This window comes from Arvicanthis niloticus, chromosome 3 (assembly GCF_011762505.2).
Source record: "Arvicanthis niloticus isolate mArvNil1 chromosome 3, mArvNil1.pat.X, whole genome shotgun sequence".
Classification (NCBI taxonomy): Eukaryota; Metazoa; Chordata; class Mammalia; order Rodentia; family Muridae; genus Arvicanthis; species Arvicanthis niloticus.
Window position 1 is genome coordinate 108,885,043 of NC_047660.1, and position 24,297 is coordinate 108,909,339.

At 51.2% G+C, this 24,297-nt stretch overlaps 2 protein-coding genes across 5 annotated transcripts in view; both read left to right on the forward strand.

The window, feature by feature from the left end:
• The window catches only part of Cfap65 (cilia and flagella associated protein 65), a 34,102-nt gene extending 22,298 nt beyond the window's left edge, over nucleotides 1-11,804 (forward strand). For 2 of the 3 annotated variants that reach the window (XM_076931648.1, XM_076931650.1), the window contains 14 exons: nucleotides 1,443-1,619; nucleotides 1,863-1,929; nucleotides 2,096-2,206; nucleotides 5,386-5,577; nucleotides 5,684-5,842; nucleotides 6,731-6,874; nucleotides 7,155-7,268; nucleotides 7,453-7,560; nucleotides 8,841-8,885; nucleotides 9,095-9,297; nucleotides 9,737-9,865; nucleotides 10,340-10,774; nucleotides 11,393-11,530; nucleotides 11,643-11,804. In XM_076931648.1, the coding sequence (XP_076787763.1) occupies nucleotides 1,443-1,619; nucleotides 1,863-1,929; nucleotides 2,096-2,206; nucleotides 5,386-5,577; nucleotides 5,684-5,842; nucleotides 6,731-6,874; nucleotides 7,155-7,268; nucleotides 7,453-7,560; nucleotides 8,841-8,885; nucleotides 9,095-9,297; nucleotides 9,737-9,865; nucleotides 10,340-10,774; nucleotides 11,393-11,530; nucleotides 11,643-11,751 (2,131 nt within the window). In that variant the 3' untranslated portion in view covers nucleotides 11,752-11,804. The remainder of the gene's footprint in view (nucleotides 1-1,442; nucleotides 1,620-1,862; nucleotides 1,930-2,095; nucleotides 2,207-5,385; nucleotides 5,578-5,683; nucleotides 5,843-6,730; nucleotides 6,875-7,154; nucleotides 7,269-7,452; nucleotides 7,561-8,840; nucleotides 8,886-9,094; nucleotides 9,298-9,736; nucleotides 9,866-10,339; nucleotides 10,775-11,392; nucleotides 11,531-11,642) is intronic. The other variant, XM_076931649.1, reaches the window with a different exon arrangement.
• A 6,212-nt stretch (nucleotides 11,805-18,016) lies between these two features.
• On the forward strand, nucleotides 18,017-23,713 carry Cryba2 (crystallin beta A2). Of its 2 annotated transcripts, none has more exons than XM_076931653.1 (5): nucleotides 18,017-20,724; nucleotides 20,926-21,090; nucleotides 21,745-21,886; nucleotides 23,037-23,179; nucleotides 23,511-23,713. In XM_076931653.1, the coding sequence occupies exons 2-5, from the start codon at nucleotides 20,930-20,932 to the stop codon at nucleotides 23,656-23,658; spliced, it is 594 nt and encodes a 197-aa protein (XP_076787768.1). In that variant the 5' UTR covers nucleotides 18,017-20,724; nucleotides 20,926-20,929; the 3' UTR covers nucleotides 23,659-23,713. The 2 variants fall into 2 exon arrangements, with proteins under 2 accessions (XP_076787768.1, XP_034354621.1); XM_034498730.2 differs by having other exon boundaries at nucleotides 20,661-20,744.
• The last annotated feature ends 584 nt before the right edge of the window (nucleotides 23,714-24,297 follow it).

A 24,297-nucleotide genomic window follows, 5' to 3' on the forward strand; every position in this document is an offset into this window, starting at 1 on the left:
ATGATGTCTGTCCTTTCTGAACTTTATCATCACTCTGTGCATCTATTTTTTTTTAATTTTCCATATGAGAGGGACGAAGACAGACCCCCTGTGAGTTTGGGGTACTGTTCCCTGATTTCTGTGAGGCTTGTTGGCCCTTTTGCCTTCCATTTCTGGGTGCCCTGTCTTTAGTCCCTGGCCCTGTTTGCTGCTGGGGCCAATTCCCTTCCATCTCTCTGAGAGGGTGTCCCATCAAATGATGGACTTGGGACCTTTCCTCACTTTTTTTTTTTTTTTTAGTTTCGCCCGCTGGTTGAGGGACAATGTCTACTTTTCTACAGTGTGAGGCTTTGTGAGGGCGTTCTTCACACTCTTGCTTGCTTCCAGGTCACCAGCTCTCTGGGTAGACCTGTTCTCCATCCCGTGTCCAAGCTAGCTTCAACACCCTCCTTCTCAGCAGCTCCTGGGTGATACTACCTGCCAGCACTCCCAGGATTTGCAAAGGGACCCAGGATGGACCCTTCCCGAGAGCTTATGAGAGAAAGATGAGTGATCAGTCCTAAGTGACTCACATATACACGTGACACCCTTGGCTCCTGGTGCCTAAAATAGAGCCCCAAGTCTTGTTTTCTTTATTCTTTCTGGCTTTTCTTGTGTCTTTAGTTAGTTTTTGTTTGTTTCTTTAAAGACAATGTCTTAGTCATTGTTCTATTGCTGTGGTGAAACACCAGGTCCAAAATAGGTGTTATAAAAAGAAGCATTGAACTGGACACTTGCTTACAGTTTTAGAGGGTTACTCCATAATCATCATGGTGGGGAGTAAATGGATGCTGGGGTAGCTAAGAGCTCACATCTTTATCATTTAGCAGCAGGCAGGGAAGGAGTGAGACTGGGACTGGCATGGGCTTTTGAAACCTTAAACCCACCCCCCAGTGACACACCTCCTCCAACATAGCTACAACCCTCCAACATGGCCACACCTCCTCCAACATAGCTACAACCCTCCAACATGGCCACATCCCCTCCTACATGGCCACACCCCTTCCCACATGGCCACACCTCTTAACCCTTCCCAAAACGTTCCACTAACTCAGGATCAAGTATTCAAACATATGAGGGGCCATTCTCATTCAAACCACCACACAGGGTCTCACTGTTTAACCCTGGCTAGTCCTGAACTCACTATGCAGCCCAAGTTGACCTTCAGTTTCAGTGGTCCTCCTGCTCAGCCACCCTAGTACTACTATTACAGATACGAGCCACCATACTGGCTGTTCCTAGATTTGGGAACACTTTTTTTTGAAAGGAGACTGTTCCTAGCTACAATTGCTCACCAGAACATGGGTCAGCTTATAAAATGGAGTGCAAAAAACAGAAGGTGTGGTGAAGGCCCCTCTGTCTGCCTGTCTTTCTAACTGACCTATCCTTTGCTTGGCTTCACCCCTCCTGCTTGCCTTCTCCAGGTCTTTCCTCTTTCCAAGTGACCAGCAGCTGGACCTGGAACTGTGGGCAGAGCAAGCGGACCTCAACAGCACTGAGCTCCACCAAATGCGTGCAGAGGATAATTGCCTCTTCTCCATCAACCCCAAGACTGGGAGTCTGAACCCAGGGCAGGAACAGATGGTGGAGTTCAAATACAGGTGTTCCTGCTCCCCCTACCATGCCCTTCCTCCAAAGAGGTTCCTAGCCCTGGCTTCTTTTTTCTCTGTGACTCTGGGGTACCCTAGACAATCCCTCCTGGGGAGCCATCTCCTGCAGAGAAGGTCTGTGTCATTTCTGCCTCATCCCAACTCAGAGGTGGTTGTTCGGCTCGAAGCCACACTTGTTTTCCCATTCAAAGAAGATTCCAGAACTCACTGTCCAACTTCTCTCCTCCCTTGAAGACACCTGTTTGTCGGCACCGATCGCCTCTCTGTGCTCTTCAAGGTGTCCCATGGACGGGAGATCCTGGTGAGACCTCACACCCTAGTCCTGCTGGGGACTGGCTACAGGAGCCTTCTGAACATCCAAGAGAGAAGCTAGGAGTGGTGCCTGCTGGGAACCTGGGGCCCGTATCTCTGTTGGGTATGCCCATTTTCACAGGGCAGCACGCCATCCGTGGGCTCTCTATCTACAGCTACACTTCATCGGCGTGACAGTGAGGCTGGAGCAGAAGTATGTGCACTTCACCTCTACCATCCACCAGTTCATTCCCGTCCCCATCGGCGACACACTGCCCCCACGCCAGGTCAGTGGTCTGTGTGAGCCTGTCACCGAGAGGCCTAAGTATTGATCTCTATGTCAGTCCTTACAGGATGACAGACACTGCCCCACATGGGACAACTGGGGAGATGCAAGGACAAAATCTTGTGGTACTAAAGTCTTTTTGTCAGGCTCCATTCCGGTGCAGAAGCATTTTCCCCATTAGCACAAGGGTTGGTCTTCCAATTTCTTGACCACAGACCGTCACACTAATAATATATTTTATATCATTTGTGCTTCACTCCAGTGTTTACATAGACACTCAACTAGAATTACTATGCATCTGTACGTAGGCTCTCATATACAAAGTACACAGTATCTCTTTTATTTTAGCCTGTCCTGTGTTATACATGCCAGCTATGACCCACTCAGTTCATCTAGACCTATTTACTAAGAGGTCTCAGCCATAATGAAAACCATTGCTCTTAAAGAGCAGAGGATAGGGATGGGAATCTTTAGAAATTGCACGCTTTTCTTTCTTTTGTGTGTATGTGTGTGTACATGTTTGTGTGTATACATGTTTGTGCGTATGTGTGTGTACATGATTGTGTGTGTACATATTTGTGTATGTATGGGTGTGTACATGTTGGTGTGTGTATGTGTGTACATGCTTGTGTGTTTCTGTAGGCCAGAGCTGGGCATCACCTTTTTTTTTTTTTTTAATCATCCTCCACCAATCAGTCTAGCTGATCTGTGAGCTCCAGGAAGAGACTGATTGAGGAGAATATACTGTTAATCTGGCCTCCACATGTATGTGCAAACATGTGTACATGCACACACATGTGTGAGAGTGAGAGAGAGTGTGTGTGTTCTTATGATAGAGAGAGAGGGAGAAAAAGGGAGAGAGAGACACACACACACACAGAGCGTTCTTACAGTTCTTACAGTTCTGAGCAAGTCCAAAACAATGTCCGGGCAAGGGCCATGATTTAGTAGTGTCCGGTATATGCTTGTACTCCTGGCTCACACATCACGCTTTCTCCATGTGTGTTCATGCAGGAGAGAAGGCAAAGAGGTTTCCTTAGGCCTATGTGAATTTCATTCGTGAAGTCTCCATTCTTATGACCTAAGCACCTCCTAAAAGACCCGACCACTGTATATGTAATATTTTCATTAATTTTTTTTGAGAATTTTATGTATACTTTGCATTGTATTTTGTAGACAATGTATTTTCACCTGCCACTCCTCCCCCTAACTCCCCATATCCACCCTCACCTCCCCACCTCCTCTCAAGTTCCTGGCCTCTTTTTTTTTTTTTTTTTGAATGACCCACTAAGTCCATTTTGTGCTGCCCACATTGTCATGGGTGTGGATCCATCCATGGTCAACTTGGTCAGCCATCAGTAACTCCTCAGTGGGAGTGGAGGCAGTTGTAAGCCCCTCTCCCCTTCACGATGTTGACTAGCTTGATCTTATGCAGGTAACCTTAGGGTCTGTGGCTGCAGCCATCCTGTGGTGTCCAGAATTTACTGGTTTACTCTGTTCTCTGTTTTGCTCTGGTCACGGCCCCCCCCTCCTTACCCATTGTCTGGCTTCTACCGTCTGATTACCCCTCTTCTGCAATAGGCGTAAGCCTTGCCGGAGATTATGGTATAAATGTCCTGTAGTATAACTAGTTTAACTTACAAATGAACTCACAAATAAATGAGACTCAGACTATGGTTATTTTATTTGGCTTTGACAATTACTGGGCGGGGGGAGCCCCTGATCTGCTTTTCTAACTGCTGGCCTGGCCACCTCTCCAGTGATGCTTCCTAACTTGCTGTTCGTCCTGGCCACATGTATGGTACATGGCCTCCCATGTAGCTCCTCCTCTTCCTCCTCTTTCCTCCTCAATCTTCCTCCTTTCTTCTCCACCGCCAACCAGCTAACCTAAAATTCACCTACCTCTAACCCCTCCAGTAGTTGGCTGTAAGCCACTTTTATTGAAATTAGGTTTAAATTGCCTTAGTTTTAAAATCAGGAACAAGGTTTGCACGGCAAAAGCTGGTCAACTGTGAGAACTCATAGGTAGGCCTAGACCTTGTGTACAGAATTATCCAAGCATTACAATCCATAGCAACGGACCAGACCTCGACAGCATCCCATTTGTAGCTGAGCACTACATGGACAGTTATTTTCCACCCTCTGATCAGTTGTGAATGTCCGTATGAGCCACCCACTGTGTAAAGAAACTTCTCAGATGAGGTTTGAGAACCGCACGAATTTCCGGGCGTAGAGATGCAAAGTTGGGGGGACGTTTGCTGTCATTTAGCGCAGTAATAGTAGCAAGCTCACCTCTGGGGCCTGTACGGTCTCGAACCATGGGTTAGGTCCATGACTTTCAGGTCATCATTGCAGCCATGGACACATCTTTGCCATGCTGGTTATCACTGTAGTTTGCGTGTTCACAGTTGAATGGGACTGTGGACTTTCCCCCTTAGCAGCCTGCATTACAACTCCCCACACCGAGAGCTAGCCAGCAAGGAGGCAGGCTCCAGTCAGTACCGACTTGATTGGATTAGGCTTCAGCCTTTGAAACTGGGTACAGAGTAGATGCAAACATTCACCCTGCAGCATCAGATCTGGAGGTCAGTGTGATGGGCCAGGCCAAAGAAAAGGAAAGCCCAAGGACCAAACCCAAGTGAACTCTTTGTTCCTCTCTGGTTTGAGTATTCTTAGCTCTGCAAAGAAGTGTTAGATTAGAACACTTGGAAAAGATGTTCTTTTCCAAGACATCTTTTGGAGGCAGTCTTCAGGTCTTCAGAGCCCTTCTGCACTCTCCTGAAGCAGAATTTCTTCTAATAACAGATACGGGATGTGACAGTGCCCTCTAGATTGAAAGTCTTAGATGATAAAGGGTCTGGAGGGTGTATAGATGTATGTGGACATTTCCCCAAATCCCAGTGTGAAGGACACTTACACTAGGGTCTTTTATAAGCTTGACAAGTGTCAACTGAGAGCAAATGACGCAAGCTGCTGCTTTACAAACAGATTTGCTGATTATCCTACACGGTTACAGGCTGGCTGACTATCCGTGTACTGAGCCATAGGGAAAGGAGATTGGGTGGGAGCAGGACTCAGAGACCTTCAAAGTTATTATGGGGATAGCCTGCTCTCCCAAATGGACAGAGTCCTAGGCTATCTGCTCTACAATTAACTGCATCCCTATCCCTGCCCTTGCAGATTTACGAGCTATATAATGGTGGCTCAGTACCTGTGACATATGAGGTCCAGGTCAGCGTTCTGTCACAGGTTCAAGAAAAAAATTTTGACCATCCTATTTTCTGCTGCCTGAACCCCAAAGGGGAGATCCAGCCAGGCACTACTGCTCGGATCCTGTGGATCTTCTCACCCATCGAGGCCAAGACCTACACAGTGAGTAGTGGCCCAGATAATATTGGGGGTGGTTGGAGTTGGAGCTGTGACTTCCTTGCTGCGTCCTGATTTCACCACTTCCTTACCCACCTCTGTAACTTCCCAGGTGGACGTACCCATCCATATCATTGGATGGAACTCAGCTGTCATCTGCTTCCAAGGAGTGGGATACGACCCTTGTGTCATGGGTGACACTGCCCCTTTCCACAGCATCTCTTCGTGGGACAACAGTTCCATATCCTCTAGGCTGATGGTTCCTGGGCAGGTGGGAGAAAGGGAGCTTGGGAAGCCAGAGGCAATGAAGGACCTTAGAGTCAAGGGTGGCCAGTACCCAGGGCTAGGGAGGCTAGGGAGGCTAGGGAGAAAAGGAGGGTAGAGGGGTTTAAGGGAGTACAGGGGTGGAATTAGTCTGGCTCCAGCTTGAAAGACAGCACCAGCTCCACAAGAGGCTTATCCTGTCCGCTATTGCCTAGTATCCCTGTTTGGGACACTGAAGTGGAAATCCACCCATTTCAGGCCTTTTCTGGGAGTATAAGGCTGAGGGGTGTTGCAAGATTTATAAAGAAATGATCCTATTCTGGGTACTGTCCTCATATAGAACAGTCCTGTCTTCTGGGTTCAAGTAGATTTTTCTCAAGATATTAGTGGTCACCAATACTACCTTTAGTCCACATGTTTCTTACTGTTGGGAGGCCTGGTCTATTCAGCTAGCCATCCATCTGTTCACCTACTTATACTTTCCCATACAGCCACGGAACCACATATCATTTACATAGATTATATGTATTCATCATGCAGCCGTCTACCCATGGATCCATCCATCCACCATTGCTACACTACATACTTTTCCATTAGATCCCTAATTCAGAATGAACACTGAAAGCCCTGCAGACACAATAGGCTTTGGGGTAAGGCTTTAGGGAGTTATCCTAGCTCTGAATGTGAGAAAAGTTTGGAAAAGTTTCCCGTGTCCCCTGAACCTTAGCAATGCGCCCAGCACAGGAGAACAACTAGGCCTACAATATAGGACCAATGTGAGGGTCAGATGTGTGGAAATCTCCGGACATAATAATTGGCCAGTTGGAACCAGTTGTGCTTCTATGGCTTCCTCCTCATGACCCCAAAGCTGGTGCTATGTTGTCTTCACCAACAGAACGTCTTCCTGTCCCAGTCTCACATCTCCCTGGGAAACATCCCCGTGCAGAGTAAGTGTAGCCGCTTGCTGTTTCTCAACAACGTCTCCAAGAAGGAGACAATCGTCTTCACCTGGCAGCCAAGGTCTTTAGACTTTGGAGAGGTGAGAGTCCACATCTATGCCCAGAATCAGAACTTAGGGCTAGGCTGCAGCCTCACCCTGCACTGCTCCATCTCACCCATCATATCATCATATCCTGTGCCAGCCCCGCCCAGCCCCGCCCCACCCTGCCCCGCCCAGCCCTGCCCCGCCCCTCCCAGCCCAACCCTGCCCTGCCCTGCCCAGCCCCGCCCTGCCCTGCCCCATCCTGGACCACCTTGCCTCATCCTATCCTCTACCATCCTTCTTCCCAAATCCACAATCTCTTTCCCTAAATCCCCAGATATCTGTGAGTCCCATGGAGGGAGAAGTGGCTCCTGAAGAGGGAGCCCCAATCCTAGTGACCCTGAAGGCCTCGGTTCATGCCAGCTTCTACAGCATAGACTTGATATGCAAGGTAAAGACTAGCTACAGAGAAACACATGGAGTTGAGACATAGCTCCCAATTACAGGACAGAGGAGGATTCTGAGGACTCCAAACCCTCAGAGAAAGGCAGGAGCCAGCCCTTGGAGAGGCCCAAGGTAAGCTGCAGCTGAGACCCTCCAGACCTCACCTTCTCTCATCTTGTGCTGGGGCCCAGGTGTACCAGCAGGAACTCATGTGGCAGTATCACAAGGAGCTACAGGAATGGGAAGAAGAAAAGGCTCGGCAGGAGGTGGAGTTCACCATCACAGATCGGAAAATACAGGTGAGGAAGGGCTGAGTGGACCGCCCATTCCCAGATCCCACTGGCCTTGCCAGAGGAGATAGAGGTGGTGTGCTGAGGTAGCCGTCTGTGTGAAACTGGCCAACTGTCCTGAGATTAGATTCTATTCACCAGACTCTGCAGAGAAGTACCACCGTGTGAGGAAGGCTGGCTGGAACCCACTGCTCCACACAGGAGGAGTTCATGGGTACCTGCTGAGCACTGAGAACACAGGGAAACAACACAGGACTCACCTTCTGATGAAGGACACTGTACTCTAGTGGCATTTGGTGCAAGATCTGGAGACAGCCTTAGATTTGATTCTTGCTTTCAGCCTTTGCTAAATATGTGACCCTGCCTAAGCTACCTACTCTCTTTGTCTCTTGACTGTAAAATGAGCATAACATAAATTAGGAATTTTCTTCAAGATAATCCACAGGAGAGAGACAGATGAGACTGGACTAGCCATGAGTTATTAATAGTTAGAGCCGAGTGACTGAACAATGAGACTTCTTGGCAGCATTTACCCCCATTTTATATACATAATATGAGGTGGGGTGGGGGCTCAATATTGCTTTTTTTTTTTTTAAACAGGGAGTCAAACTCTTCTTGTCCTAGCCCCTTAAGTGCCCAAGTTCTGGACATGAGGCACTATCCCCAGTCTACAATAAATATCTTGAAATCCATCCTAATGCTAATGAAAGATCTACTTTGGAGTTACATCTGTGAGCATTGATACACAGTGTGCCTGTAGCTGAGCCTAGTATCCAGCGGCCATTTCTGAATCATGGGCTGCTATATATCCGCAGGGAAACAAAATGGTAAACATAAAACATGGAGGCTCCTTATTCCACCGTCTGCCAACGTGCATGGTTTCAGCCCTTGGTCTTGTCTGCGGCCACAACACAGAACTCTCAGAAAGGCTCCACTCTCCTGAAGCTTGGCCCTCTGTGATACGGCTCATATAGGGGCTGCTCTCTAGCTGTCTTCAAAATGCAGGCTCTTTGCTTGTCTCTTTGATCCCAAAGACCCAGGGTCCTAAGGGCAAGCAATTTGGGGGCCAGCTTCCCTACATTTGACCGCATTTTCTTCTCTATCGTTTACTTGACTGAGCAGGTTTTCCTTGTCTCTTCCCAAGCAGCCCTTACCTAGGGAAAGTTCTAGAAGAGGGTAGCACTAGGACCCAGGTAGGCAAAACCAAGAGGGGAATGCAAGGTCTGTGTTATTCAGAGAGATGGAAGTGGCTGGGGCTGTCACATCCTAAGCTGGACTCTCTCTTACAGAGGAGAGCACACTGTGTAGTCCGTGAACCCGCAAAGAAGTATAAGGTGAGTCAGAAAGCCCCAGGTCGTTCTCAGGATAACTGAAAAGGTTCTCACTTGTCCCCAGAGATATCCCCAAGCCCTGATCCAGCCTCCTAGATGGAAGGGAGGAAAGTACCACTAGACAAATCCACAACCCTAAAGAGCTAGGCCAGGGGACCCACTGACCATGGAATTATAGTTATTCTATCACCCATGCCTCTGTCTTCCCAAAGACGCTGCCTCCCATCACAAACCAACCGTCTCTCAGCCGGCCTGCTACCTGGAACCTGAAGATGGCAAAGGAGGACACATTGTGGCCGTGTCCTCAACCCCCTGTGCCAGGCATCCTCTGTCTGGGCCTCACTGCGAGGGCCCATGCCACCGACTACTATCTGGCCAACTTCTTCTCTGAGTTTCCCTGCCACTTCCTGTACCGGTGAATGCCTGGGGAAGTATGGGCCACCTCCCTCTTGTCTTAGTCCTCTCCCCCTCTGTAGAGCATCAGATCTCCACATTCAGCCTTTAGGGGTGGTTGAAAAGAGAGCAGGGCCGATGAGAGCCATTGGGCACCGTGTGCCCAGGAGATTACCATTACTGCTTAGGTCTTTTTGAAGAGAGTAATAGAGAGGCCCCCGAGGAACACACCAAGGCTTCTCATTGTCTCCTTTTGCCAACTTGGAGCCTCTGGGTCCTGCTCTCACTTGAGGGTTGGGTGTGGCTCTCTGAATACAGTAAGTACATTCTGTTAAGACTGGGAGTGCGCCTGGCATATTCATGTCCTTATGACTGGGCAGCTACTGTCATGCCTTGTAACCCCCGTTGCTACAGCCTAGTAGTTTTCCAAGTCCACTCAGGATATCAATGGTCTACCCCAGGGAGCTTCCAAAGAAGAAATCCTCCAAGGAAGAGTCAAAATCTTCTGAGGAAGAACTCCCTGACTTAGAAGGTCCTGTCTCAAGGCAGAAGAAGCAGCTTCTGGTTGACTGCCTCACCACCATCATCAGGTGCCCACTGTTCCATGGCCTGTGTTCTTACCTCCCGTTTCTCCAGCTGTGCTAACCCAAGCTTCAGAAGCCCTGGGACTTCTCTCCCTGAGGAAAAAAAGAGAGAGAGAATTCTGTTGCGAGATCCCTTGACTGGGAGACGCTTGGGACAGATCAGGTCTAACAGAGTTGGTTAGGTGGGTCTTCAGGTTTGAATCTTGATTCTATCACTTTCTGTGGCAGGCTTGAGGATGTCTACAGGAGACCTGTCCTTTATCTGGGTCATTCTGGCCTGCTGGCCCTGCCTGCATCCCATCCCATCCCTCTAAGATGCCACAGGGTTCAAAGATGCCTTGTTCCAAGGGCTGTCCCCCCTGACTTAGTACTTGATAGTAAAAACAGCAGCCAAAACTGTTCCTTGGGCAACAGGGAGGCCAAAGTTGACCTGGCTGTAAGCCCTTTCATTAGATTTCATCTTTCTTTTTTCCTGCCCAGGGGTCTACTGGAAGACAAGAATTTCCATGATGCTGTGGACCAAAGCCTGGTAGAGCAGGTGCCTTACTTCTGCCAGTTCTGGAATGAGCAGTCAGCGAAGTTTCTAGCCCAGAAGAGCAGCTTGTACTTAGTGCCGATCCTGTCCCTGCCATCCAGCTATGAGGATGGGAAAACCAAAGAGCAGGAGGATGACCTTTATGGGAAGATGACAGAGGCACAAGAGGATGAGGAGGAAGAGGAGGAGGAAGAGGAAGAGGAGATAGAAGAGTTGAGCAAGGAGGAGGAGTACATAGACAAGGATGCAAAGTTGACCTGGTCAGGGATAAAGGCCACAGAACCATCATCCCAGCAGTCTCTGCAGTGGCAATGGCAGCAGGATCTGAAAACCATAATAAAGGAGGAGACTGAAAACGACGAGAAGGAGGCCGTTGGGAGGTGAGCAGCGGGGACCGGAGGAGGACTGGGGAGAAACTGACACTGAGGCTGGCCTTGGCTTGTGTATGACTCTCTTCTTAACTCAGGTTCTAGTGACAACTTCTTGGTGTAGTGTAAGATTTGGGTGGGAGGATTTTCAGAGGAGCAGAACCCAGCTTTGTGTAGTGTGTGATACCTGATTGATAGCATTTACCAGCACAGCACTACCGGGCATGGAGTGGTTGTCTTCAAAGTCTCTTCAGTGGACAATTAGGACCAGTGAACAAGTACCACTTCTGACACCACTGTCTCCTGGGGCCTCTTGGGGGGGGTGCATTCTGTCTTTTGGGGATTCCTTGGTCCCACATAGCTTCTCCTGCATCCTCTCATCCCTACCATCCTCCAAACCTAGCTCTGGGGTTGCAACTACATCACGTAGGTTTGAACCTTAGCCACACAGCTAGCATCACAACAGGATGCCCCCCTCCCCCGAGTGTTGCCACGGGAAGCAGGGCTTTCTGTGGGAATCTGTGCAAAGCCCATTGCACAGTACACTTGCACAGAGATAAGTGGGGAGGTGGCTTGCAGGTCTGTAACCTTGATAACAAGAGCCATATCCTCCCCCGCCCCCCCCCCCAGGCTACCAGCTTTTGCCAACCTGCAGGAAGCAATACTCGAGAACATGATCCAGAATATACTGGTAGAGGCAAGCCGTGGAGAGGTGGTGCTCACCTCGAGGCCCCGCATCATTGCCCTACCACCAGTCAGCATGCACAGGTTGGGGTCTTAGGGTTACCCTCATTGGTTGGTGGAGTACAAGTGAGGAGAGGCATTCAGATGCCATTGAAAGCCTCACCCTCATTTCTACTTGTGACTTTCTCTTTTGCAGGACAGACACCCTCTTGCAGATGTCACAAGGGGAAGTGCTCTGCTCTGGGATACAGCATCCTGACTGTTTGCTGGCGTCAGCATCCAGTCCTTCTTACATGACTGCCTAATTTGCCCCTGGTCCCTTTTTTACTGTTCTGCAAGTAAACCATTTAGTTCCATGCCCCAGTCTACCTGGATTTTATTTCCTCCTGCCTGGAGAAGTATCTTGAGATATGTAGAGGGTGAGAGCTGTGGGTGTGGACCGCAGAGACCCATCCATTTAGAAATAGGAAGGGTGCATTTCCCCTTGACAGGCAAGACTTCTTCATACTTGCAGCGAGGTGTTATTCTTAGTCTGGCCAGTGGAGGGCGCCTTAGGAGCTGCATAGCTGATCTTTGCTACAGTGTAACTTGGTTGACAAAATATGAATCCCTAGGCCTGGTGGGCTAAATGGGTGGCCATGTAGAGAAGATCTTCACATGTGTTCACCAGCACCTCCAGGGCTAACCTGCTTCCCTGAACTATGCTAAGTGGTTAAAACTAAGCTGGGCGGTGGTGGCACAAGCAAGCCTTTAATCCATGGGATGCAGCGAGGCAAGCGTATCTCTGTGAGTTCGAGGCCAGCCTGGTTTACAGATCCTAGTTGTAGGACATCATAGCTACAAAAAGAAACCCTGTCTCAAAACAAACAAAACAGGTCAAAACAAAACAAAACAAAATTGAGGTACACTGTAGAAGCCAGAATTATGATCTTGGGCACTTTTCGAAGACAAGGTGTAGTGGGCTACGGATGTTACTAAATAACCTCCATTACAAACCACTCCTGAGACCCAAAGGTGTTCTTCCTTCCCTAGGACACCCGCCTGTTTTCTCCCTAAGCCCTGCCAGGCAGCCTCTGTCTTCTGCTCCTCCCTGAGCTCAGAGCCAGGTGGGTGGAAAAGTGACATCTGGTGTTGTTCCAGAGGCGCTCCTGGTCCCGGCACCCTCCCCTGCACCCCTGTCCCTTCCTCCCCCCTTCCCCCCTTTCTGCTGCCAAGGCCTCTGCAAAGGCTGGCTCTTTGAGCGCGGCGGGGGGGGGGGGGCAAGCAGTGGCGGGGAGGGGGGAAACTCCGCCTCCATGAGTCAATATTTGCCCCGAGCAAACGGGCACCCGGGCACCCGGACAGGTGTGTGTGTGTGTGTGTGTGTGTGTGTGTGTGTAGGGGCGGGGACTGAACTGGCAGTATAAGAGTGCTCTGAGCCCTGGCTCGGGCACAAGCTTCGGGGCGTGGGCTGGGGACGAAGCCAAGCCTGGCTGGTTTGGGTGGAGGGGCAGAAACGCTGTGGCGGGTGGCCCGGGAGGGAGGGGCCGGCCAGGTGTGCACCTGTGGCGTCCGCCGCTGCCGCCGACGTGTCAGCCACCGCGGTGCGCAGGTGAGAGCGGCGGCTAGCGGAGCGCTGTGCGGCGCCGCACTCGAGGAAGCTCAGCCACCAGACACCTCCGACGACTGCCGCCAAGCCCCGGGTCCTCCGCTCCGGCCCCGCGACGAGCCCCTCGCACAAACCGGACCTGAGCGTTTTGTTCGTTCGGCTCGCGTGAGGCAGGGGTGGCTTCTCAGCATCAGCCCCGGGGCCGGCCAGATCGCCACGCAAACACCGGTCCGCCATCGCCACCGTCACCATATGGGTCCCAGAGACAACGCACTGTCCCCCATGGGGGAGGGGGACAACTGGCTCCCATCAGGCCACGCCTGCCCTGCCCCCCTGCCCGCAGAATCTGAGCTGCCAGACATAGCTCGCTGCAGGGTAATGCGGGCTCAACAGGCTCCAGCGGGGTGGATGGAATGGGCTGAGGTCCGAAACAGATCCCCTCCTGAAGGTGGAAACTGGGATTCTAGTCCCGCTCGGTCCCAGTGAATTCTGTGGCAATTGGGGGAGTGTTATCAACGCGTCTTGGTTCTCCCATTCGCAAAATGAGGCAGGCAGACTTGTTTCTCACTATAGTCAGGGCCTCCACTAACCTCTCTATTCCGGTTCCTGGGCCCCTAGCAACTCTGTGGAGTTCCTTTAACCCTTTAACCTCACCGTGCCCGGGCCGTGAGGTGTGGAAAACCTGGGGGTGGTGAGCTGAGGTCTTCTATGCAGACTCAAATCCACCCCCTCAGACACTCTCCGCTGCCATGCGAAAACTTCACCTCTCGGGTCCGTCTTCCAGTCCAATCATATCTGAGATTAGCAGACACCAAAAAGGGCAAACAGGGTCTTCAGGCACAGGAAAGAGCTCACCACCTTGCTCAAAACCCCTAATCTTGTATTCTCTGCAGCCCAGTCAGACGGGCTAGACTGGGTCTAGGTAGCACACAGCTCAGCCAGAGCTCGCCGTGGATCATTAGCCACAACTGAGATCTGGAATGGGCCACCCCCATTCCAGTTACTTAAAACGCTGTGACCTGGCTTGCAAGTAGGGGATTGTCTTACACTCTGGCAGAGGAGCCCAAACCAAGCGCTCCACACAAGGCCTGAGAGGCCAGGGGTGAGCGAGCCTGTCCTGTGATTCCAGGTGCCTTCCACTGCCCCTCATGACAATGTATGGTGACAAAGGCCAGCTGTAGGTCAAAGGTAGACAAAGGGTCCTCATACAGAAGCAAGGGGTCCCTGACTAACGGTTTCCCGTTAGGGTTGGGAAGCAATGGTGGAAAGCAGTAGCCCACACACCAAGACAAAGACAATGCCAAGGGAGATGGAAAGTACAATCATAAATCAAATTTTCCTAGAGCTGCCATCTTGTCTCATAGCCACCATATGCTCTACTGTCCAAATCCCTAGCTACCAGGAGGTCCCGCAGGATCTGCTGAGTTCCTGAGGAATGTTTGCAAAGTGGCTCTGATGAGGCAAGGGTGGCTTCTTGACTGAACTAGTCCCAAGACCAGGCTAGACCCAGCTGTCCTGGGACGGGCATGTGTAGCCTCCATTCTGGCCCCCACGACCAGGTTCTTCCCGTGGTGCAGCCTTTCCCCTTTGCCCTTGCTGGCATCGAGCCATTTAGCTGGATCTCCTTTCCTGTCCCTTTGACAGCACACCTCCCAGCCATGACATAGAGGTAGCACACCTTGTGGGGCCAGTGGTGGGGTGGTGGTGGTGTGTGTTCAGATCCTGAGTCTGCACCACTAAAGTCTGTCCTTGGAACGGTCCCAGAACATACAAAAGCAGCCCTTGGAAGTAGGGTGGCAACAGAGAAGCCCCTCAGTGGGCTGAGGATCTGGTCTGGTGCCACCTCCTCAAGCCTCCTGCCCCATATCCCCACCCCTAACCATTTCCAAGATTCACTTTTCCAGGCCATCAAGGGGCATCTGGCCTCTCCTCTGGGTCCCTCCTCCCCCATCAGGCTGAGGTGGAGTCTGTAGGCGCCTGGCTTGCCTGCAGGTGCTGGGACAGAAGGGGGGTGCTGAGCAGCTGGTGTGCGGGCTGCCCCTCCTCCTTCCTGCTCCAAGCCAGAGCCTGCTTCCTGTCTTCCCTGTCAGCACTCCTGGTAAAGGGAGGGAACAGGTTGGGGGGGGGGGGGGATGATCAGCTAAGTGCTGCCCTAGGGGAAGAGGTGGGGGCTGGGGGACAGCAGAGGAGGCAAGGCCAACGGGAAGGCTGAGGAGGAGACGAGAACAGGGCCGAAAGGCAGATAGTGTGGCTCGGAGTCTAGTCTGGTACGGAGCAAAAGGGAGCCGCTCAGGCAGGGCAGGGGAAGCAACAGAACAGGCAGAGCAGAGGCAAGACCAAGGGAACCGGAGGTAGAGACAATCAGAGACAAACCATACACACGCCACATGCGCGAGGGAGTTAGAGGTCCTATGGACAGACATCATGTGGAGGGGAAAGAAAGTGTGAAGCAGGGTGTGGTGGGGAAATGACCCCAAGGGAGGATGGGGGGGGGGTCACAAATGGCAAACCCCAGTGAAAAGCCAGAAGAAGACTTGAAGGCACAGGGCTCACGCCTACAGCCCCTGAACAGAGATGGGCTTGACTCCATCTTTCCCTGAGCAGGTGCCCTGCCCCCACCCACTCTGGAGCATCTGGCTCAGCCTTGGAACCCCTGGGCTCGGAGGCCTCTCAGGGTCTGTGTGAGAATGGAGAGGCATGGGAGTGGGGGTTCACATCCAGGTGCTAATCCCTATGCAGCCAGGGTAGTACCAGGGCCTTGGTGACCTTCTTGGAGATTAATCCCCATGGAGACAGGGCAGCTCGCCCCCTCATTCTGCCTAGGCCAGGTGGGTAGCTAGCTGGCAGGGCAGGTGGGGCAAGCCAGGAGCAGGCTGAGGAGGGAAGAGAGCCTACCTCAGACATGGCAGGGTCAAAGGCAGGCATGGCTGAGAGGCCCCCTCCAGCAACCAGATTAGTTTACAGGTTAAAAACAAGAAAACAAAAAACTGAGGTTTCAAACAGCGGATGGGGTGGAGTGAGGACAGGCAGAGGCCATTTATGGAGCAAAATCAGAGGAACCAGAAGCTAGGTCTTCAGGTCTACGCCTCCATCTTTTTTTTTTTTTTTTTTTTTTTAATTGTTTCTTGACACCATAGGCCTGAGAATGAATAGGGGACTGTTAAAACACCTACCCTGACCCTGTCAAACTGAGCAGGCAGAGTGGCTCCCGGGAAGCAGAAGGCCATAGTGGAGGGTGCTCTCCTGCCTTCCTGAGAACCAGGATAGGGTTAGAAAAAGAGGCTAATGACCAGAGGGTTATGCTTTCCGCCTTGACCCCTCCTAATCCAACCCCACGCCATTTCAGAGGACGTGGGGAGAACCTCCCAGACCAAGACATCTATTACCTGAAAATATACCAACAGTAACTGCTACCATTGAGTGTATATTGCAGGGTGGTTCTGCGTTTTACATACATTTAAATCTTCACTGTAGTCAAGACAATGATTCCCATTTTACAGAGGAGAAAATGCAAAGGTAAAGTGGGGACTAGCCCCACTTTTAAACAGCTGAGCTGGGTCTGCTCTCAGGTAGCCGTGTGGCTCCAGAGACCACCTAGCCTTCAGTACCCGGGTGATGCCTCTCTGGGCAACTGCAGAGGGGGCATGTGTGCATGTCAAATCTCATGAGGGTGTGCTCCAGTGTGAGCCCTCCCCCCGATGCTTGGCACATGATAATATAAGTGACTGGACATAGTCACTTTGTCTCTTCACAAAGGAAGTGTCTATTGAGTCCTGAGACAGGGCAGTTAACATATCAAGTTTATAGGATCCTGCCCATGTACCTATTACTGAGGACGACTCTACCTACACTCAGCTGTGAACCTGTGTGCATGTGTCCTCTCCCTGGCATCCTAGAGGAGTCTAGCAGTGGTCTTGTGTCTAGGTGAGGGCATAGTAAAAGCTGCTTCTCTCCTCTCTGGATGGGGATCTATCAGTTCTCCAGCCTTACTGAGGGACAGAGAAGATGGTGGGATAATAGGTCTATGTGGGTGGGGCTCCCATCTGCATGATGAACTGAGTTATCTCTGTCTCCTGGGAGACAAGGCTTGTACAGCCCCAGGGAAGGAGCTCACCAGTCTGTTCCAGACTTGGAACAGGGTGGGGACAAGAGGAGCCAGGCTGCACTGAAAGGCTGGCAATGGGACTGGGGTGGGTGAGGGCACACACAGAATTTGCATTTTCAGCCCAGAAGGCCCTGGATAATTTCCCTGTGAAATGAGGGGAAGAGGTGGGATCAGAGGAGGAGCCTAGCCACAGGCACCTCAAAACTGTCCTGCAGCACTGAGAAGTATCCTTCTTCATGGAGTGGGACTTTATTTAGGGGCAGTGACCTTTCCCTAGGCATTCTCTGGACATTTCCTGAGATGGAGATGTGAGTGGGAACCAGGATTGGGTCTGGGCATTTGTCTGCAGAGTCTACTGGTCCCCACATGGGTGAAGTATAAGATCCCTACAGAAGCCTGGAGGTTTCTTACGGATCTAAGGGTCAACATGGAATGAATATTTTCTTAACATCATGGAGCCGGGTAGCCAGAGTAGAGCGGGATGGAAATGCATGCGGACGAGGTCTTCAAACTTCTGGGGCTTGTGTGTCAAATAGCCCCTTATATGAGATGATTACCTCAGTGGGGGCCACGGTGGACATTGTCATGATGAGATCTTGTGAGATCTCCAGATGACCTGGGGGTACAGATCTGAGGTTGCTCCCCCCCCCAGGCCCCCCCCCCCCCCGCCTATTCCCTGAATGTCAAATCTGTGCATGTGGAGGAGGTGACGGGGATGGTACTGAGCTGGCAAACAAAGCCACCTGGGCATCCATCCTTCAGGAAGCTCTAAGCTCAACTGATCTGGGAGAGCAAACAGGAACAGCTGCTGGGGGTAGGAGGGGGCACCAGGAGCTGGAATTAAAGCAGCCTGGTGAGGAAGGGATGCTAGGAGTGAGTCTCCAGCACAGAAAAAGAGTCTCTTAGCTGTTCTGGCACACCAGGGTGTGGGGGCTGCCTGAGAGTCTCTTGACCTTTGTCCTTTATTAGTGTCCTTTCTTGATCTCTGAGGCTTGGGGTCAGGTGGGGGGACATGGACCTCAGTTGCTGTAGGCAGTAGCAGTAGGTGTAGTGATAGACAGATATAGACAGATAGGCCCTTTAGCTAGTTGCAGATAGAACTAAAAGCCATGGATGGGTGGTGAGATCCGGCTTCCTGATGAGGACACGCAGGTGCAGACAGAGGGGAAAGTCTGGCTGCTGCCAAGACAATTTCCAACTGGAAGGAGTAGACTTCTTGTATAAATCACCACCCCCAAACCCAGGTGACACCTAATTCTAAGGAATCTCTCATTTTCCCTCTGCCTGAAGTGAACACGCATATCTGGGGAATACTGGCCAACACACAGACTGGAAGTTGCACACCCCCCCCCCCCAGGCTCAGCTCCTGATAAACATGACAAACACAGCCCCACATTCACCAACAACACAGACAGTACAGCCTGTTGTCAACACCTCAGCCTCTTCTGATCAACCACCCCCCCACACACCCCCCACACCCCCCACACACAGTTTTCTGGTCAGAGCAGACTGGCCCTGCCCCCTAGTGGCCACGTCTATAATTGTCTGATGGAGGGAGAAAAGAGAGGGTTTTTGTTTTGTTTTGTTTTGTTTTTGTTTTTGTTTTGTTTTGTTCCGTTTTTGCCTAATCCTCACTTCCGTTTCAGCCAGGACTTGTGAGGCAGAGCAGAGGCTAGAATATTAAGCATCCAAGATTAGCTGTTGCCCGGTATGGAGTCTGGGCTTTCCCCTATGTTCTAGGAAAAATTACAGCCCTTTTGTTTTTGGCTAGCTCTCTTTAGAATAGTCAAGTGGCTAAAAGCTAATTCTGGCTCCTCCCTCAGTCAAACGTACTCAGGTTTGTCCCATTGTCTATCCTTGTGGCCCCAGCTTGGCTTATAGACTCTCTTCAAGTTTGTAGATGTGAAACCAACAGCCATTTCTCACCAGGGAATGGAGAGGCCTGAGAGAGGGGCTGCCTGCCCCTCCTCCCCTCAGAAGCCCCAAACTTCAGAAATGTAATTAGTGAGATGGGTCCCCACCCCACTGGAGACTTTCTTATACACTCCTCCGTCGACATTTGGCCCACAGTTGGCCACCTTGTTAGTCCACTCCAGTTTATGGGGTTCCTACTCTGTATCCAGCACCGTGCTAGGTTTGAGCGTAACTGGGAGCAAGGCAGATGCAGTTCCTACCCTTTTGTGTGGGACTTGCAGTCTAGTAAAGGAAGCACCGGCGAATTCACAAACTAAGAGGAGGATATCTTGAAAGTGACAAACTCTAGAGAGGAGACAGTTGTGATGTGATGGGTGGCATTTTGTGACTAGAGTCATCCACAGAGTGGCAGGGGAGCTAGCCACACCAAGATTGTGTGGTTAAAACATTCCTGGGAATTCCAAGAGCAAACGTAAGGGCTCGGCTGGGAATGGGTTTGGCAGATTGGGAGAAAGCAGGTGCCAGTGGATAAACTTCCAGGAGTTGGGGTGGGGGTTGGGCAACAGAACAAAAAGCCTCCTGGATTCTCTTAACTCTGAAACTGGCCAATTACGAATTTGAAGAAGCCCACCCCCCCCCCCCCCCCCCCCCGCACCCGGTTGAGTTTCAATTTTTATGTTTGTGTGTGCAAACTGAACCCACCCGGCTGTTGAGTCTACAGAGGAGGCATTTGGCAAACAGGAGTAACAACATATTTCCCACCCACCTCCCTCACTCTCCTGCTGGGTTAGCTTTTCTCATCATTAAGGATCTGCAATCAGCCTGCTTTCTAGATGACCCCTAAAAGGGTGAGGAGATCGCCTTTGGGGTTCTAAGCCTTTTCTGTTCCATCTCCCCACCTCCCCGCTGCTGCGGATTCTGGTGCTCTGGGAGCCTCGGTAGGTAGTCTCGAGAGTGGTGGGGGAAGATTGAGAGGCCGTTTCTACCTAGGACAGTTGGCCTCTCCCTTGGCACTTGTATTCTTAAAATCCACACAAACTCTGCATTCCCGGGTGCTTTCCTGTGTTTAGTGCCGCCTGGTGGCGAGGCCTGGTCTCGACCTCAGAGCCAGAGAAGACTCGTTGGGAAGCCCCGCTCAGGAAGAAAAGGGTAGCAGCGGACAGACCTTCCAACGAAAAGAGGCCTGAGGGGCTTGGCGCAGCGTCGTTAGAGAAGGATCTTCTCTTCCTCCTCCCTAGTGTCTCCCAAATGAAAGATTTTCACCTAGAGAGTTTTGACTTTGGGAAGAACTGTGGTGGGCCAGGCTCACCGTGGTCTTAGAAAAGGCTGAACCTTAGGTTTTGGGTCACGCCTGAAGGTCTGTGCCGGGGAGTGCTTGTTCTGCCCCTAGGCTAGGAGACTCTATCAGGCTTAGGGCACATTGAAAGAAAGCGCAGAGTCAGCCTGGGCTCCGGCAGACACGCGATGTGCGCCTCAGCACTTTCCGTTGTCATCCATGCGGGCTGGGGGACCAGATCGGTGACTCCGCTGCCTATGCAGACCAGAGCTGACCAAAGCCTGCCAGCTGACTCAGCTCGCACACCCCACCCGGATTCCACAGGGAGAGGCAGCCAGACATGACTATAAAGCAGCTAACTCCAGTCTCGCGCGCAGCCTCTCCATTTTCCGTAGGTGAGGTGCTCACTCACTCGGTGAGTACTGGGGGGGAGAGAGGGAGTAACAAGGGAACCTCCCTTCAGCCCACCCCGCACATCAGCAGCCTGTATCCAGAGCCAGGCCGGTTCCTCACACCCTACTGGGGATGGGCAGGCTTAGGCTAAGTAGGGGGGTCCCCGAGAATTTAGCCGATGATCCTGCCCTTCTTTTCTGCAGCGACATGAGCAGCGCCCCCGCGCCGGGCCCGGCGCCCGCTTGCCTCACGCTCTGGGACGAGGAGGACTTCCAGGGTCGTCGCTGCCGGTTACTGAGCGACTGTGCCAACGTCTGTGAGCGGGGAGCCCTGCGCAGGGTGCGCTCAGTCAAGGTGGAAAACGGCGCGTGAGTGATCCTGCTGTGGCACATGAGCTAATTTGGGGGGTTTCAGGCTTCTATCCCTCCCACCCTAGCCCAAGTCAGAGCCCAGGACTTCAAGCTACACTCCAGTACGCCATAGACAGACCCATCAAGGAGAGAAGTCTTTGTCCTCTCCAATACTCCCAACCCTCCCCAAGACAAAAGCAAGAAACAATCAAGGGGCCTCCCTGAAACCTCAACGTTTTCTTTGTGCAAAATCAGGTGACTTTGTGGAGACAGATCCTTTCTGGCATGCCTATCTGAGCATCCTAAAAGCCAGCTTAGGGTCCTTCGGATAGCTGAGGCTCCTTTACCGCTATAGCAGAATGGAGAACGGTTGGCTGCCTGCGTATGCAGTTACATAAAACCCAGAAGAACGTCCTTGTTCCGGTGATCTTTGTAACCTGAAACATTCTTTCTAACTTCGGAACATAAATGAAGCCTAGGCTTTTCTAACCTCAGAGACACTGGGTTTGGGGCTTTCAGTTTCCAGAGGAGCTGGGTGTATCTGGGAAATGGTCTAGCGTTGGAGAAATAGTTTGGGATCTTGGATTTTTTTTTTAAACCAAGATGATGATGGAGGGGAGGGAGATGCCTCCCAGTTCTTCTTCTTCTTCTTCTTTTTTTTTTTTTTTTCAGATGGGTGGCCTTCGAGTACCCCGACTTCCAGGGACAACAGTTCATTCTAGAGAAGGGAGATTATCCTTGCTGGAGTGCCTGGAGCGGCAGCAGCGGCCACCACAGCAACCAACTGCTGTCCTTCAGGCCAGTGCTCTGTGCGGTGAGCACAGCCCACTTTCCCCCACCTCCTGCTGCCTAGCTCCAGGCCCCAACCAACGTGTGGTGCTTTGAAATACCTACTGCTCCCGATATATGAATACACTCTTGGGTGGGTGGTAGTGGCATTACTCCAGAACCAAAAATATCTGAAAATTGGGATTGTGGACACAGCTCTGGATCAGCACCATGGACAGCACAAAAGACCAGCGGGTTCTGAGCACGCAGTCGTCCTTCTGTTTCAATCCACCACAGGTGTTAGGCGCCTAAGCTATAAGATGTCACGCTGCGGTTGACCCCATGCACAGTCTTAGGACATGCAGTTCAGAGGCATAATGTGACTTACCAGGGTCAAACGTGTGTGTGTGTGTCCTAGAAAGGAGGTCCTCACTCTACATTGGTTCTCAGTTAGGTATTGATGAGTCCTGGGGCTTGTGGTGAAGGTCAGAGGACCCGGCCCAGTCCATTTTCTCTGTTCCAAGAGACCGTGAGAGACCATAACCTCTCAGGAGGAAGGCCCTTGTTTTAGGCCAGATGCAACCAAACTGCCACACCCGCCTGTTCTGTTCCATCCAATACCCTTTAGCAGAGTCCCAATTTGTGGGAGACATCAATGGGGAGCTGAGCAAGGGGTTGGGTTGGGGAGTCAATGAGACCTTTAGAGAAATGTCCTAGTTAATAGGCTAGATCTTTTTTCCCAGACTCATGATTTACTCCTAAAAATAGGCTCAAGGGAAGATAGTGGTACAGGCCTATATTTCCATCTACTTTGGAGGCTGAGGAAAAGGGATCACAAGTTGAAGGCTAGCCTAGCATACTCAGGATCCTGGGTTTGATCCCCATCACCACAAACAAAACAAAGAGCTTAATACAACAAAAAGGTTCCTGTCACAGGAATCCCTTTAGCATTGACCTCAAAGAATCTCCAGGAAGTCTCTAGTCTTCACACCTAACACAGTGTCTTGGTAGGATCCAGGTAGGATCTCTGAGCATGGCAGCTGGCTAGACTCACTAGGAACTGATGAAGCAAACTCCTGAGGCAGCATGATATGTGCTGAGCAGAAAGTGCATGGCTAGGGTAAGACTATCTGGGAACACCATTTTGGAGGGCCTGATATATCTATAAACCACCCCCACCTATTTCTGTGTCTCAGAACCACAGTGACAGCCGTGTGACACTGTTTGAGGGGGAAAACTTCCAGGGCTGCAAGTTTGAACTCAATGATGACTATCCATCACTGCCTTCCATGGGCTGGACCAGCAAAGATGTGGGTTCCCTCAAAGTCAGCTCTGGAGCGTGAGTCCTGGGGCTGGAACAGAGGAGATGTGAAGAGTGGGAAGTCCATGAGAACAAAAGAGAAAATGGGGGGGGGGTGGAGGATGCTAGAGGCTAACTGAGAATTTAGGAGATGAGAGGCAGAGAGAGTAAGAGGATAGAATGAGAAGAGGCAATACAGACCAGGAGCCAGGGGAGTGTGGTGAGATGTGGGGGTTGAGTAACGAGGAAATGAAAGGTACACGCAGAAACCAGGCTAAGACATCACAGGAAGTCACAGAGCAAAAGGCAAAGAAGTTGAAACAATGTTTTTGGAGTTGCCTACCCCCTACCATTTTCTTTGCCATCCTAGGTGGGTGGCCTACCAGTACCCTGGCTACCGAGGCTACCAGTATGTCTTAGAACGAGACCGGCACAGTGGAGAGTTTCGTACCTACAGTGACTTTGGCACACAGGCCCACACTGGACAGCTGCAGTCCATTCGAAGAGTCCAGCATTAGGCTCCACATTCCCAGTCATCACCAGACAGACTCTCAATAAAAGCCCTAGAATCTACCTGCCTCTCCTGCCTCTTTCCTGGTGTCTTGCTGTGTGTGTGCATGTACATGTGTGTTGGAATCTAGAATGTTGTGTATTTGAGCTAAGTAATCTCCATTCTTACACTTCTGAGGATTGTTCCCTCCAACCGTGGACTCTCATAAGGCCCCAGAACCCTTACCTAACTTAGACAAGCGATACACTCTTGGGATCTATAGGGGAACAGTTAACGAGAGCTGTGGGATCCAGTGACATGGAGCCAGTTCCTCATCTTGCCCTGGGACAGACCCATCAATATAGGTCAAAGCACTGAAAGCCCAGATGGTACCTTTGCCATTTTCTAGATAGATCAACAACCCTACCCTAAAGTAGGGTCCACAGCTGAATTTCAGCCACCACACAGTCCCTGGACCAGGAACCACCATGTAGGATGGAATATCATCAGCTGTATACAAAAGCTCTGCTTGGTCCTACAACTCTCCTCCCCCCACACACATCACCAGCACCCAGGCCATCTTCAGTTTGCATCTTTACCCTGGCTTCCAGACAGCCAGGGAAACCTGCCAATGTCTTTCAGTTCCCTTTCTTTCACTCCCTTGAAA